Raw genomic sequence first — 18,033 nt, 5'->3', positions numbered from 1 at the left:
AGGGCAGCTCAGGTGTAGACTCTGAAATGTGCTGATTAAAATGCTTAAGTCAACACAACTGTTTTTCTTCCCCCTCTAAAAGTCAACATTTAAAATCAATCTTTGTTAACGGTGTCACCTTTACTCATTTGCAAATTGAGGCTAATAATTTAATTAGAGGTTTGTTCTTTTTACCACTGTAGGGAAAAACAGGTTTCATGGTTTAAAAAAAGAAAATGTTAATCTAAACTGAAGACTGACATTTAATAAAACCAAAGTAAGGCATGAATAGATTAAATAAATGCAGTTTTGCTATCGTGCTGTGCATTTAAGGGGAAACAAAAACAAATGCTGACAGGCTCTTCAATTTTAATCCCAAATTGTGCACAACATATATTACATAAACACCTGAATCCCTTGGTGATAATTTACCTGCACACTTGCAGGTATTTAGTATAATGTCTTTTTTTTTTTTTTTTTCTTTGATTATATTTTCCTTCAGTTGTTTCGTACACCTGCAGAGACATAATCCTGCATCCTGGCTCTCTGCTTGCTCATGGACATTGTACTGTAAAGGCCAGTCTCGTGTTTGTTGAGCCTTCTTTTCTGTTTGGCTTTGTTTGTTCTGTACACATTAAACCTGTCTTCCTCCTGTCACATCTGCAGGCCCGGAGCCACAGCTCTACAGTGTAAACTACAGTCCAGGGGATGGAGCTGTCGGCTGTCAAGAGGAGTACGATGAGGTGAGGAGCCATACAGGGAGGCTTAGTCGCTCTCAACTTGTGCATGCGGTCCAGCTGTTGTGCTGTCAGTTCCTGGTGGTGCATGCAGCAGCACAGTGTGAAGCTTGCAGGCTGAACTCCCTGTGCACTCTCACTCTTCCCACTGTAATTCACCGAGTGGCTTGCAGAGCTATCATTACCGCTCTATGAATGCTCCACGGGTTGAACACCCTGGTTTGGCTGACACTAAATAGCATCTGGCAGGCAAGGCTTTTGAGTATTCTTTGACAAATATTGAATTAGCTGGAATGTGAGTTTGTTTTCATGTCTCTGGAGACTTTTTTTTTTTTTTTTTTACTGTTGTGGTCAGCATATCTAGAATTCCTCTCTTCTCTCGTGTATGAAACTTGTATATTTAACGACCCATTTTGCTGGCCTCTGCAGAATTGTAAGGTTTCTGCTATTATGTGTGCCTCGAGCTGTGCTGGAGGATGACTGTTGTTTTAGAGGCTTCACAATGCATGGTATCGGCGCCCTCTCTTGATGTTGTGTAGAAGTGCAGTCACGTATGTGAGAGACTGATTGAATAAATATTTAAGCATTCTTCCAAAATACTAGGATATTAAAAAATAATAAAAACAGAATTGATCTTTGTGTACTTTTTGTTTTGGCTAATAAATCTAATTTGAGCACAGTAACTGTTATAGAGCTTCACTCGATTGACAGCTGAGGCTTAAAATTACAGTCATGGCCTTGTTACAAACTAAATTTAAATGCATTAAAGGAATCCACCAGGTTGACAAGTTGCTCTGCACAGTAAGGGCTTTACATGTGAAGCCTCTCAAAAGCTTGGTTTTCACCTGAGTTGCTTAAGGTTTATTTTCAGATGAGGTCTTGCTTTTCGTAGATGTGACACTTCTCTATAGACTACAAGAAATGCCAGCCAGTCAAAGGGAAGGAAGTGAGAGGGCTCTACATGTTTGCAGAGAGAGGGGGGAAAAGATAAGAGATACTGCTGGTGGGAGCAGTGTTTTATTGTCTGGCCATCTGTGAGTCTAGATGGATTCACACTTGTTGGAAAGCTTTTATTGTAGTTAAGAAAGCAACTTGTTATATTCTTTAAGGAAATGAGTGCACAAAAACTGGGTAGATGACATACTTGCATGTGAATTATACTTCTGCATCAGGTCTACATTGTGACTTAAGCCATAACCAGAACCACATTTTAATCCCACATCACAACCTTCTCTAAACCTGATGTGCACATCCTGAGAAATGCAACTACACGGGTCGACATATACCAGAACAACTTGAGTAAAAGGTTGCAGTGTAAGGATAAGAGGAGTTTCTGGTTGCTACATTAGTTGTGACATAGATTTCCAACAGAAGTCTTATCAAGCTTCAAAGTACTTTTTTTAACAGACACAAAGCCTGTTATGAATTGTATTATTTCTCAGTGTTTTTGTCTTGTTTATGCGTTCAGCTTCCATATCTGTTGATTCCTTGGATGTTTATGGGTGATTTATTTTTATTATTTTCCTACATAGCCATTTGAATTACTTACTACCTAATTACTTACTACTAATTAATTACTACCAACAGATGCAGCTATTTGAAAATAACTGTAAATAATCATCACAGAGTTGAACATACCCTGGCTGTAGCAGTCCACGCAGTGTTAACTGTTTTGTTTTATTCTCTTTAGACTTTGGTTCCTTGTTTTAATCCTTGATGCAATTATCTATAATGTTTTTCTACTTAAAATATCCCAGCCGCTTTGGCTGCAAGTTATTGGAACCCATAAGCAGAGCCCCGGGGTTTATTCTGTGAATGTTTGAAGGAGACGCCACACCTGTGTCCATGGCCTTGTTTTTTCCTCGAGTTTCTGGCAGGAAAAAGTTCCCCTTGCTCTCGCTCTCTGTCAATGGCCGTGCTGTTCTGTCCCTGTTTGCTTTCAAAACAGGCAAGGTGAGGCTGTTCAGTTCGAGCCTGGCATGAGAGAGAAATGCAACACCCAGTCCACCACATTTTTCCTTTATTGAATAATTTCTGCCCTTGCTGATGTTCACATTTCCACCTCAGCTTTAATTGCTTCACAGTGACAATGACAGGTGTTGTTGAGCTGAAACTTTGTTAAACACTGCAAACACTGCCCCCTCAGTGTTTGCACACAGACTGTTTAATGTAGGTGGTTGGAGACCTCATTCGCTGTACAGTCTTACATGCACAACGTGGCGTGATCATTTAAACTTTAACACTGTGGTAATAAGTGAAGTTTTGAGGGGCGAGCCAGGAAAGATTAAATTTATCTTAACTGTTCTGAGTGAAAATGTCACACAATCAGCTCTGTTAGCAGCTGATTGAGCATTACAGCCGACTTCTGTTGCTCTTTGGACTTTGTCACTGTCTCCACCCCTCTGACCACCCAGTGAAGCTGAACGAGTTGCAACAGTATTATTTTTTTTTTTCCTTTCCCTAACGCTCTCTTCACTCTCTCTGAGAGTGAAGGTGAGGAAGGAATAGTAGGAGTTATTAGCGGGCTCTTATGGCAGGCCAGCTTTTCCGTGAGTGAGCCTGGGCAGGAAAAAATGGTTTTTGGCATGGTGGATACCCCTCAGGGTCCCTCATCTTCTGACACTCCATGTAGACTGGTATGTTAAATTTTCCAACATGACACACCTTTGCCTTATTATCGCTTCACAGCTCTGATACCTGATGAGTCTCTGGTTGCTGATGACTTCAGATGTTTATTTTCTGGCGTGTATCAGTTTTAAGCAGTTGGTATTTGTTGTTTGCAAAGCATTTTGTTTGAACTTGTTGCTTAGAGGTGTTGATGCAGCAGGTTTTGCTTGGAACTGCCATCAGAAGCACAAAAAACTGTCTCTGAAGTCTGTTTATGCGCTGAGATGTATTCGCTCGCTGCTTTAATTGGCATCGGTATCTGCTGGCTAGACCTGAAGGTTCAAGATTAGCTCATCTTTGAAATGACTGCCTTGTTGACAGCTGTAGTTTGTGTGTGTCAGTTGTTGTTTATTTGACAATCTTATTTATCTTCCCCAAAACAACCAAACGCATTTATGAATATTCTGAAGATCCTGAAAATGGAAACCACCATGGTGGTTAGTCTTATTTAAATTCATAATCATAAAAAAATGTGTAGGGCACTGTGAGTACTTTGTATTGGTGCAGTGGGGCAGTGTTTGCTCCATGTTAATACTTTCATTCGCCAACTAAAATAATATTTGCGCATATTAAATTCCACCCATAAATATGCCTAGCTAGTACTTCAGTAAATTATTAAAATTGTGATGGATGTGGAAGTTTACCGCCTGAGTGCTTTCCTGTAATGGAACCTTATTCTGTTTTTGTGACTGCAGCAAAATGAGGTGACAGACAGTGCATACCTGGGCTCCGAGAGCACTTACAGTGAGTGTGAGACCTTCACTGATGAGGACACGGGGGCCCTCGTACCTCCTGAGATGCACGAGGATGTGGAGACGGACAGCGGCATCGAGGCCACGCTACACGACCCTGAAGATGGCAGCAACAGGTTGGTATATAAATTTCATGTCAGTGTTGACTGCTATGCCTTTATTTCCTGGAAAAAAAATAAATAAATAACTTGTGTGTTTGTTCAAGGCTGAGAAAATTGGATTGTAAACTTCAGTGTCTTGAGTCATACATCCTCCCTTTATTCTACTTATCATGAGATGCAGAAATGATGTTTGTAATGCCTGCTGGCTACAGAAGTCTCCCCCAGAAATGTGTGTTAAATCTCTAGCTGAGGGTTGGCCCTGGAGCTGCCCTGCGCTGCCCTTTTACACAGATGATGGGGTTTATGGGTCTTTCGTGTGTGACACTGGATCACTTGGGTTCTATGTGGGTCAGCAGACAGGCAGATTAAAGAGAGACTGCCACCACTAACTTAATGCCTTCAGTTCCCCTGAGGTCATCCATGCGTTACTGTGTTTGTTGTCCTTAATGGAGACACCTGTATTTCAGCGAAATATCAGTATAGATGTCAGTGGTTGATTTACCTGCTATCACTTAAATTATGTGCTGGTAAATTTCAAAAATGGTTTCATCCATACAGGAGACAAAAGGTTAGTTTGTAACTCTCTGTAATAAAGACTATTGTTGTTTTGGCCAAATTGTTGTTCTAAACTTTGGTATTGCCTCAAAACTTCACCGGCAGCACATCAATAATGTTCTTTAGGTTTTTTTTTCTTTCTTTCTTTTTTTTTTCCTAGTGAAATCATATATGGTATAGCGTATTTGGGGCAAAACTTCATAATCAGTGAGGACATTCACTGTTGGTGTTTTTAGTACAACTGAACCGGAAAGCTTATTCAGAGATAACTTGGAATCAGCACAGTGTAAGCACAAGAAACCTTGAACACAGAAAGCCCTTCTACTATTCTTTACCCACCGTGGTCGGAGTGAGGGAGTCTTTTTACTGACCTGAAAAGAGGCTGAGATCTACTCCTGGTTATTTAGTAAAGCTGTTTATAATAACAGCAGATGAGTTGTTTTAAAAGTTATCTCTTTGCTAAAATTGGTCATTGTGTGTTTTCAAAAATAGTTTTGTTTCATTTTTTTTTTTTTTTTTTTTTTTTTTTTTTTTAAATCCATTCATGGTAAATGTGGGTTTAATCGTTTTGCTCTTTGGACTTTCTTTTAATTGGTTTTGCTGTTAAATTTGAAGTTGTGCTCTGGAAAGCGTTCAGTTATCTCAGCACTAGCGCAGCCCACTCACAGTTGACAAAATTAGTAAAGACCACATTCCGGATCTCTTACAGACTAGACATTAATATTTTCGTCAGTAGTCAGTGTTTAATTGAATTAAAGACTGTAAGATCAGTTTTTTTTTTATGTCTCAAACAGTCGGACACTTCAAATGACGGCCCACATAAATAACAGGTTTGTGCCAGTGGCTGTGGCAGATGAGATTTATGTCGGCATGCAAGCGTTCTTGTTGATACAGTTTTTAGGGTAAACACGAGAGAGGAAGTGCACAGCTATGTGGCTTCATCTGCTGACTGTGTGACCTGTCTGTCCGGCTTGGTGACGGATCGGACACATGGATGTGTTTGGACTTCCCATTCCATGTGTGAACCTTGAATTCCAGGAAGTGTTGAGTTAGCTCTTTTGTTTTGTCCCCCCCATTTTTTTTTTCTTTCTTTAGCAAGGCTAATCTGATTCTGCCTCTCCATTTACTCATCATCACCCATACCTCGAAGTCTGATTCAAAGTTACATTTTAAAGTGTTTATATTCTCTCACCTGCTTACTAAAAACTGTAAACACATTAATTGCCAGAAAAAAGGGCCCTTCTGTAATACCAGTGATATCATCAATCCTATGAAAGGAGATTAGGTCCTATTTAAATTGTTATTACTGTCCAACACTGATGTCTATATAAGCTTTTTAATACAGCTTCCTTGTCAAATACATTCTTTGGCTAACTGTGAGCACTACTGATGAAATGAAACTAAGTGGACGCTACATCAGCTGAGGTTTTCCCATGTAGCATGGTTAGCTGAGCTAACCCTAGCTCGAGTCTGCATTCAAAAGAGATTTTAGGATAGGAGTATATGCACTGAAGTGGGGATTAAGAATCTAACAGGATTAGCCACCTCCTCCCTTCTCTGTCCTACCCCTGTGTCCCCACACACATTTGGCCCTTGGACAGTCAGCAGGGCTGTCTGTTGGTCATTGCTTAGCTTCAAATCTGATTAAGCCACTCACAGTCAGCCCTTACCAGTACACGGCCTTAAGTCTTTGCGGCAGCAGCATCCGTCATGTAGCGCTGGCAACTTGCAGCTCCGCAGGATTTGTTTTCTCCACACTGGAGAGTGGTGGTTTTTGTTTATAGATTGAGGTAAACTGTGAAAATTCAGGATTCCACTCTGGTTGTCGGGGGTTTTAACTCCAGTTGCTCCGAGGCTTTCACGCCAGGGCAGCGGAGGGCGTTTAAAAATGCGTTCTCTCTCGTCACCGTCTCTCTGTGCGAGGGGCCTCAATATGGGGCCAAGTAGCAAGAGCCTGAATAAAGGGTGAGTAACAATAACATTGGTTTTGTTAATATTTAATCAGTTCAGCCTGATGTATTTTTGTTTTTGGGTTGTTTTTGTTTTTTTTCCGCTAAAACTGAATTATTATTACTTAAGCGTGCTTAGAAGTGTTGGCTTTGAATTAGACAATAAGCAAAACAAATCATGTCACGATGTGCTGAAAAAGCAGAGATTTCTGCTGATTTAGGCATCCTCTTCCTGTAAGAGTGTGTGTTTGTGCACGTTTAAGACATCCAACATCCTGCTGGACTACAGGAAAACCCTTCTCTGAACCTTTCCTGGTACATGAAAGTAAATCTTGTTTTGTAACTCAAATTTACTATAAAGGCCTCAAGACCAGCCCCTCCACCTGAATTATGTTTTGCTGCACACAACAGCCAGAGCAGTCATGTGGGTGAAAGTCTCAGGTTTTTCAGTAAGCTTGACCCACATTAAACGCCACAAAGACTCCAGTCACATGTCTCAGGTGTTGCCCTTGAGGTTTTGCATTAACAGAGTACAAGACATGTTGTTTCAGCCAAAAGCAGGCCTCGGGATTAATGTGAATTAACAGATTAACTTTGAAGACGAGCGATCGAACTTGTCCAGACTGTTGCTCTTCTCGGGGAAAGATTAATTGTGCTTGTTTTGATCTGGTTAGATCCAAGATTCTGAGCTTTAGAGATTAAGGTTTGTTAAGTTTATGGAAGTGTGGCTATTTATGCCCGGACAGATGTTACTTATTTAATCTGTCTTAACCTGGCACTTTTTTTCTTCTTCTTCTTCTTCACTTGGACTTGACATTCACAGTATTGTTGTTTACGCCTGTGGGCACACTCAGTAACTCTTCTACTGTGTGTTTCAGGTTTTCCCTGAACTCAGAGCTCCATAACCACTCCCTGGTGACGGTCATCGGTGGAGAGGAGGAGCACTTTGAGGACTTTGGGGAAAGTAACACTTCAGAGTTGCTGCTGGAGAGCACCACAGAAGGGCCCGAGGGAGAGGGTGACTCCCATATCACACAGACCCCTGAGCAAGTCAATGGCTCAGCATTGCGCTCCCCCAGGTATGAGCTTGTCTTCCCTACACAGCGCCTCTCAGGTCTGTAGAACTGAGAAGCCATTAATAAGTGTAACCTGCACAAAGGTTATTTCTAAATGACATGAATCTATGAGAATTTAGGCTGTGAAATCATGGCTTTATTTTTATCAGCCCTTCCTGATAAGAGGTGTGAGACTATCACATTCTCAGATGTGCTGTCCAGGCCCTGATACGTATCTTTACATTCTTCAGAGAAAATGTTTCTCTTTTAACAAAGACACTGAGGTCAAGCATTGATAAGACATATCTGGAGACATCCTTGCCACCACTGTCTGCCTTCCTTTCTTGCCAAGGGAAAGATAAGATGGCCTGAACACCAAGTTCATTCCATCTGGTTTAACTCTGATTGTTGCAATGAAACTGAAAATGTGGATGTATTTCTCTTTTGGATGCTTCTTGGTATCCTTGGACTAAATGTGTTTTCAGTCAGTGTGTCTTAAAGGTGGCATCTGTTGGTGCAGGTCAGACAAAGATGGATGTTTTTGTTGCACTGAGTTTAGACTTCTTTAAGAGGCTCCAGCTGTGTAAAGTGCCCATTTAAAAACAGAAATGGCACCAGACACAAACTGATTCACGCTCTGCACCTTTATGTTGAATATTCGGCTCCTGTTTTGGCCTTTTCCCGCTCATTTGTTCCCTTCCCCCCCTCTTTTTCTCATCAGAGACTCTAAGCCGGATAATGCGTAATTCCCGCTTGGGTGATATTTCAGTGACTTGACTTGCCAGGAAGCTCTTAACAGCTAACTGCCTAGTTGTTGTAGCCTACTGACAATGCAGAAATAAGCTGGGGTAACTGGATTGGCACTAATAATACCTTTTCAGTTATCACTATTAAAGACTTCAAGTACAGCCTCACTCGGTTCCTGCTGTTTTAGTAAAGCCTTTGTTAACATTAGAGGAAGGCTACGTCACTATAGATGTATTATAATTCTTAGATTTTTGTTAAGTATATAATATCTAAAGAAATATTATATAATATTTTTTAAACAGAAAGTGCATCTTTTCCCTTACAAGTTGAGCAAAAATCTGTTTAGTGGATAGACTCACACACAGAGAAAATAACCGCATCCCACAAGCTTCACCCACTCGGTGTGAATGCGTCACCGTGTTTTGAGCAAATCATGCTCATTGTTGGCGCATGTATCACTGCTGCCTACACACACACACGCCCCCTCATTTATCTACATAATACCGTACTGAGTGCATGTGCACACTCTGTCGGGTTAGTCCTGTTCTGCACAAACACACATCGCTGTGGGCATCGTTTAACACGCTGTCAGGAGAAAATTGCTCAGTATGATGCTGCATATGGCCATCGAGTGACTCTCAGTCTGTCGTGTAACGCAGCCTCTCTGCCTACAGGAACTGAAACAGGTGCCAGTTTATTAGGTAATTCAGGTCTGACTCTCCCTGAATAAACAGTCAGCTGGTAGACGTGATGTGAAGAGAGCAGCAGAGACCAGCAAGGAGATAAAATTCAGGCAGGCAACAAATTAATGGAAAAACTGTGTATTATTAGGGTGTTGGATCAGATCTGTGAATCTCTGCTGGAGGGATTGAACGCTGCCTTCTGATTTGATGTGTTTTGCTTGATAACCACATGTTGGTTTTCTGAGCTTACTGCAAAGTTGCTGAGCTTCAATAGGGGGGGAAAAAAGGGGGGGGATCTAATCACTCAAGAAAGATGAGCACAGTCTTTATCTAAGAGATGTTTTGTTTCCTTACACTATCCAGAGCACGAGTCACAGCCACACTGCAGTCTGTCTCACGTCTCCTCTCAGCACTGCAGCCTTCACTCGTCACTCTTTTCAAACTCTTCTGTGGATTTCTCCTATACCCCAGTGGTGTCCCTTCCCACCTGTGTTCACCCCCTTACTTGTCCAGCACTCACCACTTCCTCCCCTTCCTTTTCTTCCTCCTTGTTTCCTCTTTCCAGTGCACCCACTTCTCCCCCTGGCTGCTTTCAGAGCTTCCTCAGGGAGGAGGCGCTGGACTTTTTCTGTAGCCAGTGTCACAAACAAATAAGTCGTCTCGAGGACCTCTCCACTCGCCTCAGTTTCCTAGAGATGACTAGGTAACACGTCATTCACAACCTCCTCTGGCTATAAGCTGTGTGACTGTGTGTGCAGTGCCGATTAGATGCAGTGTCACGCATGTTGTCATGATGATTGCATGACATTGTCATGATAGATAGCAGCGTTAGCATGTAGTATATATTGATGGAATAACATTGCTGCTTTCTTTTTCTTTTTTTCCATCGTTGCCATCTTGACAAATGATTTGTGACTCTTAAAGAATGCTCATTTGAAAATAAGCATCATAGTTTGATTTTCACGTTTCATTCATTTGATTGAGACATTAGCAGTAAGAAATAATCACTGAGTATCACAGGTGAGTGGTGTCTGTTTCAGAGTTTCTTTTCGTTCCTCACATCATTGACTTCATGCTTCATTTGACTTTGTACTGAATCCCTTCTGGTAGTGAAAAATCCTGCTTTTATTGCGACTTACTCGTACCCATATTACAGAAACACAGTAATTCCCAAACTTGGTTTATTTACAAACTGTAAATTCATGTAATTCATTTTTGCCAAGTGCTGAAATGGATATTTTATTTTAAAGGTTTCTGTAATACTCACATGGGTGTGTGTTAATCTGTTTGATCCTACATCAGCACCTGTTGGATACTATTGATACATGCTGGTGTGTTGGTGTTCAGAGTGCTGTGGTGTGTGAATGCCTTGTAGCTTTAGTAATTATTCATCAACATCTTTTGTTTTGGTTTTTTTGCTAGTAGATCTGCTAGTAGACAGAGGGATGAGGGGTTGGATAGGGATACCAAGCTGCGGTGTCTCTTTCCTTTTCATCGTTTTCTCTTCCTGACCATTTTTCCTGTTGTTCTGTCTCCCCATCCAGTGCTGGCAAGCGGCTATCCAGCAAGAAAGTGGCGAGGTAAGCCAAACTTTATCTCGGTATTCTGTAGATATCAGCTCATTTTTCTAGTATTATTGTAATTGATTGTTTTTGGAAGCAGTTGTTTATCAAATATGAGTGGATAAGATGGAGTGACGTTTTTGCTCTTTACATGCAGACACCTCCTGCAGAACAGCTCGATGACTCTGGACACCATGAGCGACTTGACGCGGGACATCCTGGAGCTGGCTGACAACGACATCACAGACAAGGTGACGGTTGTGGTTACGCCGAATGAGCTGCTATGGTTTTCACCTGTTACAGTTGTTGTGAAAGAGAGGAACATTTTATATTGGCAGCCAGATCGATAGGTATAATTGCTAAAAGTCAAAACAAGAGTTTTTAATTTTTAATAACCGTGAAATGTGTATACTGTCCAGGTGCTCCTCCTTGAGCGCCGAGTGGCAGAGCTGGAGAAGGAGTCCGAGGCTTCAGGGGAGCAGCACACACGCTTGCGCCAGGAGAACCTTCAGCTGGTGCACCGGGCCAATGCCTTTGAGGAGCAGCTGAAGGAGCAGGAGCTCCAAGCTGACGAGGAACTGCAGCAGGAAACCCGGCGTCACAAGGAGGCCCTCGGCAAGCTGGAGAGAGAGAGAGGGTTGGAGATCGAAAACATGCAGGCGAGGTGAGGAGACTGCAAATGGGGAAAAATGGGTGTTTTTACACCTTTGTGGCTCCACGAAATATCAAAATATAGATTTTTACTGTATTTAATGTACTGCTTGTAATTCTAATTATAAATGCACTTTGATCCCTTGTGCCTGCAACAGATGGGTTTTTGCGTCGTTTATATTTAATGGTGTTTTATAACAGCCTTGCTCATTGTGAGAAGAGGTTGTGGGCTTTTTCATTGGAGGACTCATGGCTCTGCACTGCCACCAGATGGCAATAATCTTCCACAGACGCTGCTTTTTTTTCCCCCTTGTGCAATCAGATTGTTAAATATTAATAAACAGAGCTGTTGTGGAGTTTTTGGTTTTGGTGTGTACTTTTGACAGATCTGTGCTTGTTCCTCAGGCTGCAGCAGCTGGACGAGGAGAACAGTGAGCTGAGGTCCTGCGTTCCTTGTCTTCGAGCAAACATCGAGAGACTAGAGGAGGTGATGACATCATTGTCACGTTGCTTTGTCTTTTCTCTTTTGTGCTCCTATCATAATCTTATCTCCCATGCATTCACCCGCAGGGACTGTAGCTCCGAAATGACAACACAGGCACGGCTTCTTCAAGATGGGCGCTTTGCTTGTATTTATTGAACACCGTGAAAACTATAAACATAAAACACAAAGGCTGTAGGCATTTCAGTCACTTAAAAGTAACACATGTGCTTTAACAAAAATTACCTTGTGGCCGCCTGCCACTTCGGAGGCCCTAGACGAATAACCTTATAGTCTTGTGCATTCTAAATTAAATAAATAAGTAATTAGGACACCATACATTACAAATTTGCACAATATTACAATACAATTATAATAAATACCTTGTACAGCTAGTAGACAAACCAGACTTCTGCAGATGACTCACTGAAATCCTTTGTGTGATTATCAAACGCAGGCCTCACAGCCTATATGATCACACCCAAACCTTGTGATAATAGCGGTGCAACAAAAAATGGTTCTTTGTGCCAAGATAAACGCATCTCATACACCAGATAAAACACACCTTCACAATATGTTCCACAGAAATTTAGAAGCAAAAACATTTTAACTGCTGGAACCAACTATTAACCTCTTTTATACACAAGCCATTTCTGTGACACTTACAGGGACTTATTTAGAATTGTTTTTCTCACTTCTTGCTAACACTTCCCCTCATCTTTATTTATTTATTTTTTTCCTTCTCCAGGAGAAGCGGAAGCTGCAAGATGAGGCTGAAGCCATGGCCGACAGGCTGATAGAGGAGACAGAGTCTCGCAGGAAGATGGCCGACAAGCTGAGCCATGAGCGCCACCAGAACCAGAAGGAGAAGGAGTCCACGCAGGAGGTCAGACATGTTTTGTTTTGTTTTGTTTTGTTTTGTTTTGGGGTTTTTTTTGTTTTGTTTTTTCTTTTCTCTGTTTGAAGCAAGTAGCACAAAAAGATACAAAACAGAATACAGCTAGATCACATCCATATTAAAATTTTACATTATCTAGTTTTTTGTCATTAACATCATTTTTCCTCACATCCCTTGATCTGTTTGTCCCACAGCTGATTGAAGATCTGCGAAAGCAGCTTGAGCACCTACAGCTTTACAAATTGGAGGCTGAGGCAAAGAGAGGACGTTCACCTGGAGCAGGGCTGCAGGAGTACCAGACCCGCACCCGTGAAGCCGAGCTGGAGCAGGAGATAAAACGACTCAAACAGGTAGCAAAAGAATCCTCATTCTGCTGTTTTTGTTGTCTTTGCGGTTTTGAGATGGAGAGGGGAATAATTTAGCAGCTGCATGGATTCACAGTGTGATGCGTCTGACTTAATCTCTGCAGGACAACCGTACTCTTAAGGAGCAGAATGACGAATTAAACGGCCAGATTATCAACCTGAGCATCCAAGGAGCAAAGAATTTGATGTCTGCATCCTTCTCTGACTCCCTGGCTGCAGAGATCAACTCTGTGTCTCGCACAGAGGTAGGTTGAGAAAATGGGGAAGGAAGTCATGAACCGCATTTGCTGTCGGCTTTTTCCTCACTTCTGCTTCTCTCTGTTTCCAGCTGATGGAGGCCATTCACAAGCAGGAGGAGATCAACTACAGGCTCCAGGACTATATCGACAAAATCATCGTGGCCATCATGGAGTCCAACCCCTCCATCCTCGAGGTCAAATAAACAGTCAGAGGGACTCTACGGACTGCAATTAAGAAAATTGGAGATATTTCTAATAGAGGATATAAAAATATTCTGGAAGGAGAAAATAAACAGTAACGCCCAACTCCCCCAATCGGAGAAGATTTGACAAACAGTTCATGGCTGTCGTTGACAAATAAGCTAGTTTTTTTTTGGTTGAATACCCCTCGAGTCTGTGCTTTTTGTGAGCGTCTGTGTCGGCCTTCCTGACAACACTTGGGTTCTGATGACGTCCATGTTCGTGGCTAGAGGGACCCAAGATTCCCCGTTTGAGTGAATGAAAGCCTAAATGTGTGTGAGAGGGAAATATCCTACAAAGTAGAAACCCCTTTTCCAGACGATGCTAGAGCTAAAACCTGATCAGTTATACCTAAAGGCCTTAAATAAAAGGTGATCAAAGTCTTCATTAGTTATGCCACACATGCCTCAGTTCAGTCGGCGAAGGCTTGCTGGGATGGTGGCAGTATGATGGCTCAGATCATCTGAGCCGCGCTGAATCGTGTTTTTAAACAAAAGCCGTATGAAGCGCCGCTCAGGAGCCGAGTAGAATCTGTCCTTAACATTTTAAAAGTTTGCAGTGCTTCGTAGCCCCGCGCGCTTCTCTCCTTTAACAGAGTTCAGCCGTCTTTTCCAGGGAACTTCTGCTGGGTCGCAGACAAGGAATGCCTCAAGGGGGGTTGTGTGTGTGTGTGTGTGTGTGTGTGTGTGTGTGTTTGATGTGTTCAACATTCCCCTTTTTTGCTCTGGTTTTGGAAGAAGCTTGGCAACACTAGGAGTGGAAAAACATTCTTGAAACCTTTAAGTGAAGGATCTGTGTGCTTTATAAGTTGCTTAATCATTTATTTTTACAATGAAACAGGGTCCTGCAGGTCTTCAGGTGGGCTGGAAAGACTACGTTTCCCATCACTCCCTGGCACAAACATTTAGATATCTCCCATTTATTGCACAAAGTATAGGCTGGGTATACTGACTTTAACTCTCCAGACACTTGAACTGAACTTGAAGGGAAGCTGGCGAGTGATGGTGGAAACTGTAGTTTGGCTTCGGTGAAGTCCAGCCCACCTGATCTCTGCGTTCTCTTGCTGAGTGAAAGTGACAGGGAAGCTTATCAGTTTTTGTTTTTCCTTCACGAGCGATCTGTTGTCAGTGGAAATGTCGTTGTGACTGAAACGCTGACAAATGACAACTGAGAAGAATCCAGACTTTTGCACTACATTTTGATTTAAATATTGTTTTTGTTGATGGAATAGAAAAAAATGTTTATTGTAAAGGGATGAAATCATAAATGAAGATTGTCAAGTGTGGGATTTGTTCCTGAAGGAATCCCACTCATGCTGTATTGGGGGAGGGTGTTACATTGCTCTAATATAATTACATTAAATTGAGTTTATTTAGGAAAAAAATCCTGCAGCCATGACTTCAGATTAGTTTGTCATTGAGAGCTCAGATGAGCTTTCTGCTGACTGTCAGCCAGACCTAATCTGCATATAACATTGAGGAGAAGTGGCAGACCTTGGTAGCAATAATGCTGGCCCATGAAGTGGACATTGATGGGTGGGTTGAATGGACAGGATAAAGAAAAGCTGCTCTCCATTTCCTCTGCTTAAAATGTTTCTCCTTATTGCTGTAAATGAGAAGGACGGCAAGAAGGAACAAGGACTGATTCTGTGCTCATCGGTACTCTGCAGCCATCTTCAAACACGTGGACATTATTTTTTTTTTTTGTACCTCTGACCTGGAAAGTGGATGTTTATGTTGGATTTACATGCCAGGCATCTTGTTGGACTCGTATCATGAAGACTGGGGGGAGGGGGTTATTTTTGTCCAAACAGCATGGCGTTCTGCACACACACATGCTAAAACGCATTCCTGTTTTTCACACGTTCACCTCTGAAGTCTATCTCACCGCTCCTCTTCATCACCTGCCACTCCATGAAAAATGGCCTTGGATGTAAATGACTTGTACATGTAAAGTTTTTTCTACACTCATTCTAGATTCTAGGTATTTTTATAGTCAGGAGAAAAAAATAAGAGCGTTTCTTTTTCTTGTCTTATGCTGAGAGACAGCTGCCTGTACTCTTCTCTAGCATGTAGCGTGTACAGTATCGTTTGGGTTTCTCTTTTCTCTCATTTTAAATCACATGCAGATATTTATTGGACTTACACTCTGATCTGTGATCTGTTCTGCTGAAAATATATTTGTACATTTTTGAATTCATGAGGGGAGGTGATTAATTCACAGTGAATAAATCTGTGGGAGAATTTACTGAATTCAGAGAGATTAAAGCAAAGTTCTATGACGTTTGGGGCAGTCAGCAAACACACAAAACAAAGCTTGAATGTGACCTGCTCAGTGCGGTGATCTGTTGAGGTCTGGGCTCTCTTCCATTGTGCTGATGCTGCTCTGACCTCTTTGGGGTTGTGATTTAGATACGGCTGAGTCTGCAGTTTTCTACTGTCGTCTTCCCAGATGGAGTCAGGTACTGCATGGAAACACAGATTTCTTAATGTATATTTCACTTGTTTGACTTGTGTTCTCACTGAAGAATCGTACGCTGAAACATCGCTCGGCAGAGCTGTAGGTTGAGACCTCGACGTGACTCACAAAACCTCGTATCCAGGCTCTCTGTTCAGCTTTCTGCCTTTTTTCTTTCTTTCTTTTTTTGTGGTGATGGGAGTTTGTTTTTGTTTTGTTGTTTTTTTTTTTTTGTTTTTTGTTTTTTTTCCCCCCCGACAGATTCTTTATAATACTGAACCATTATTATGCTATAATGTAGAAACAGGACAACACCTGCGCACAGCGGGATACACAACACTCGATTGGTGTTTTGTCTTTCTGACAGACGGTTTGATGACTGGCGACAGTTTGATTAGTCGGTGAAGCCACAGAGCTGACAAAATCTTTTCTTTCAGCAGAGCTGAAGGTGATTGCACTTTAACCAGATCTCTCTCTTCATTTTACTCCTGCTTTTTAAAAATGACCAAAGACCTATTTAAACATAGACGGATCAAGTTATCCATCAGGATTCACTTTTATTAACACTTCTCCTGTTCTAGTATATGATAAAATCAAACTCTCGGCTTACTCTGAAAGGAAAGAAGAAGAAATTGGCCTGCTAGTCTAAACACTGTGCCTCTGTCTCAAACTTTGCCTCTAAACTAACCTGATCATGAGCCCTGGGGAAAGCACTGACCACGTGACTGTCAGTTTGTTAAATTATAATGATGAAATCTAAACTGTAAATATGAATTGTCTTTTTTTTTTTCTCCTTTTTTTTGTGGATTTCTTTTGTTTTTGTTTCTTTCATCTCACGCTCACTTCCAGTGTCCAAAGAAAGTTTGCTCAAGGCACAAACGTCACTACTGGAGTAGTGCATGGCTTACCATTATGTGACATGGGAAGATTAAAAGAGAATATTGTAGAGAAAAAAATAAACTGTAAAACTATTTTCGAAGATAAATGTATAAATTATAACAGTATTGGTTACAGCTGTATATTATTTTTATTTTTATTTTTTTTTTTTTTTTTTTCTGAGATCCCCAAAATGATCTAATCCTAATTGTTCTTGGGGAGCTATAATTCAGTCATTGTAAACAGAGAAAATTTAAAGGTAAAGGTGAAAGTAAGATTAGAAAATAAAGGAATAAAATGATCTGTGTGGTATTGGCTCATTTTGTTCGCAGACTCGATGCTATGTCTGATCAACACACCACAGACGCCTCCAACCGGCCATTCACCCCCAGCTGCTGGAGTCGGGCTCCTGACCTTTCAGCACCATCTGCTGGTTATGCTCAAAACAACATCTCTCATGCTCAGTGTTTACAAACTGCCCAAACTCAGTGTGTCTGTTTATTGTATTGTACACTGCTCAGAAATATTAGAGGAGTACTTGATCACCACAGTATAGCATAAATCAGTTAAACTCCATATAGGTGGCCATTCGGGAGGGGCTCAGAGTAGAGCCGCTGCTCCTCCACATCGAAAGGAGCCAGTTGAGGTGGTTCGGGCATCTGACAAGGATGTCCCCTGGGCGCCTCCTGGGTGAGGTTTTCCGGGCATGTCCCACCAGGAGGAGGCCCAGGACACGCTGGAGAGATTCTCTCTCAGCTGGGGAGAGGGAGGTCTGGGCTTCTCTGCTTGGGCTGCTGCCCCCGCGACCCGGCCCCAGATAAGCGGAAGAAAATGGATGGATGGATGGATAGGTGGTATGAGGTGCCAATGTCCTGTGCTGACATCCCAACACCAGTTCTGTCGGCATTTGCCAGAAAACACCAAAACTGGAGCGGTCGTCTCCTGGTTCCCCCAAGTTTTGACCAAGACACTAACAAAGAAACCTTTACAAACATAAAATGGTCCAGTTCTAATGAAAGTCTGTATTTGATATGACCAC

At 41.9% G+C, this 18,033-nt stretch overlaps 1 protein-coding gene across 1 annotated transcript; it reads left to right on the top strand.

Moving 5' to 3' along the window:
* Window positions 1–3,190: 3,190 nt before the first annotated feature.
* On the top strand, window positions 3,191–17,295 carry LOC116319900 (RAB11 family interacting protein 3 (class II)). The gene is made up of 11 exons (XM_031739367.2): window positions 3,191–3,352; window positions 4,079–4,251; window positions 7,619–7,819; window positions 10,770–10,805; window positions 10,945–11,038; window positions 11,207–11,451; window positions 11,844–11,925; window positions 12,668–12,805; window positions 13,012–13,167; window positions 13,287–13,427; window positions 13,511–17,295. Exons 1-11 carry the CDS (start codon window positions 3,290–3,292, stop codon window positions 13,622–13,624), a joined length of 1,443 nt encoding a protein of 480 aa, XP_031595227.1. The 5' UTR covers window positions 3,191–3,289; the 3' UTR covers window positions 13,625–17,295.
* Window positions 17,296–18,033: the final 738 nt, after the last annotated feature.

Source organism: Oreochromis aureus, linkage group 8 (genome assembly GCF_013358895.1).
Source record: "Oreochromis aureus strain Israel breed Guangdong linkage group 8, ZZ_aureus, whole genome shotgun sequence".
Lineage (NCBI taxonomy): Eukaryota > Metazoa > Chordata > Actinopteri > Cichliformes > Cichlidae > Oreochromis > Oreochromis aureus.
Note: the sequence above shows the minus strand (reverse complement) of the source record. Positions and strands in the feature narration are given on the sequence as shown.

Excerpts from the sequence above, each read along its gene's own strand:
- LOC116319900 (XM_031739367.2), top strand. The coding sequence starts at position 3,290 with ATGGTTTTTGGCATGGTGGATACCCCTCAGGGTCCCTCATCTTCTGAC. Across the intron at positions 7,820-10,769 it reads TCAGCATTGCGCTCCCCCAG|TGCTGGCAAGCGGCTATCCA; the intron begins GTATGAGCTTGT and ends CTCCCCATCCAG. Across the intron at positions 11,452-11,843 it reads ATCGAAAACATGCAGGCGAG|GCTGCAGCAGCTGGACGAGG; the intron begins GTGAGGAGACTG and ends CTTGTTCCTCAG.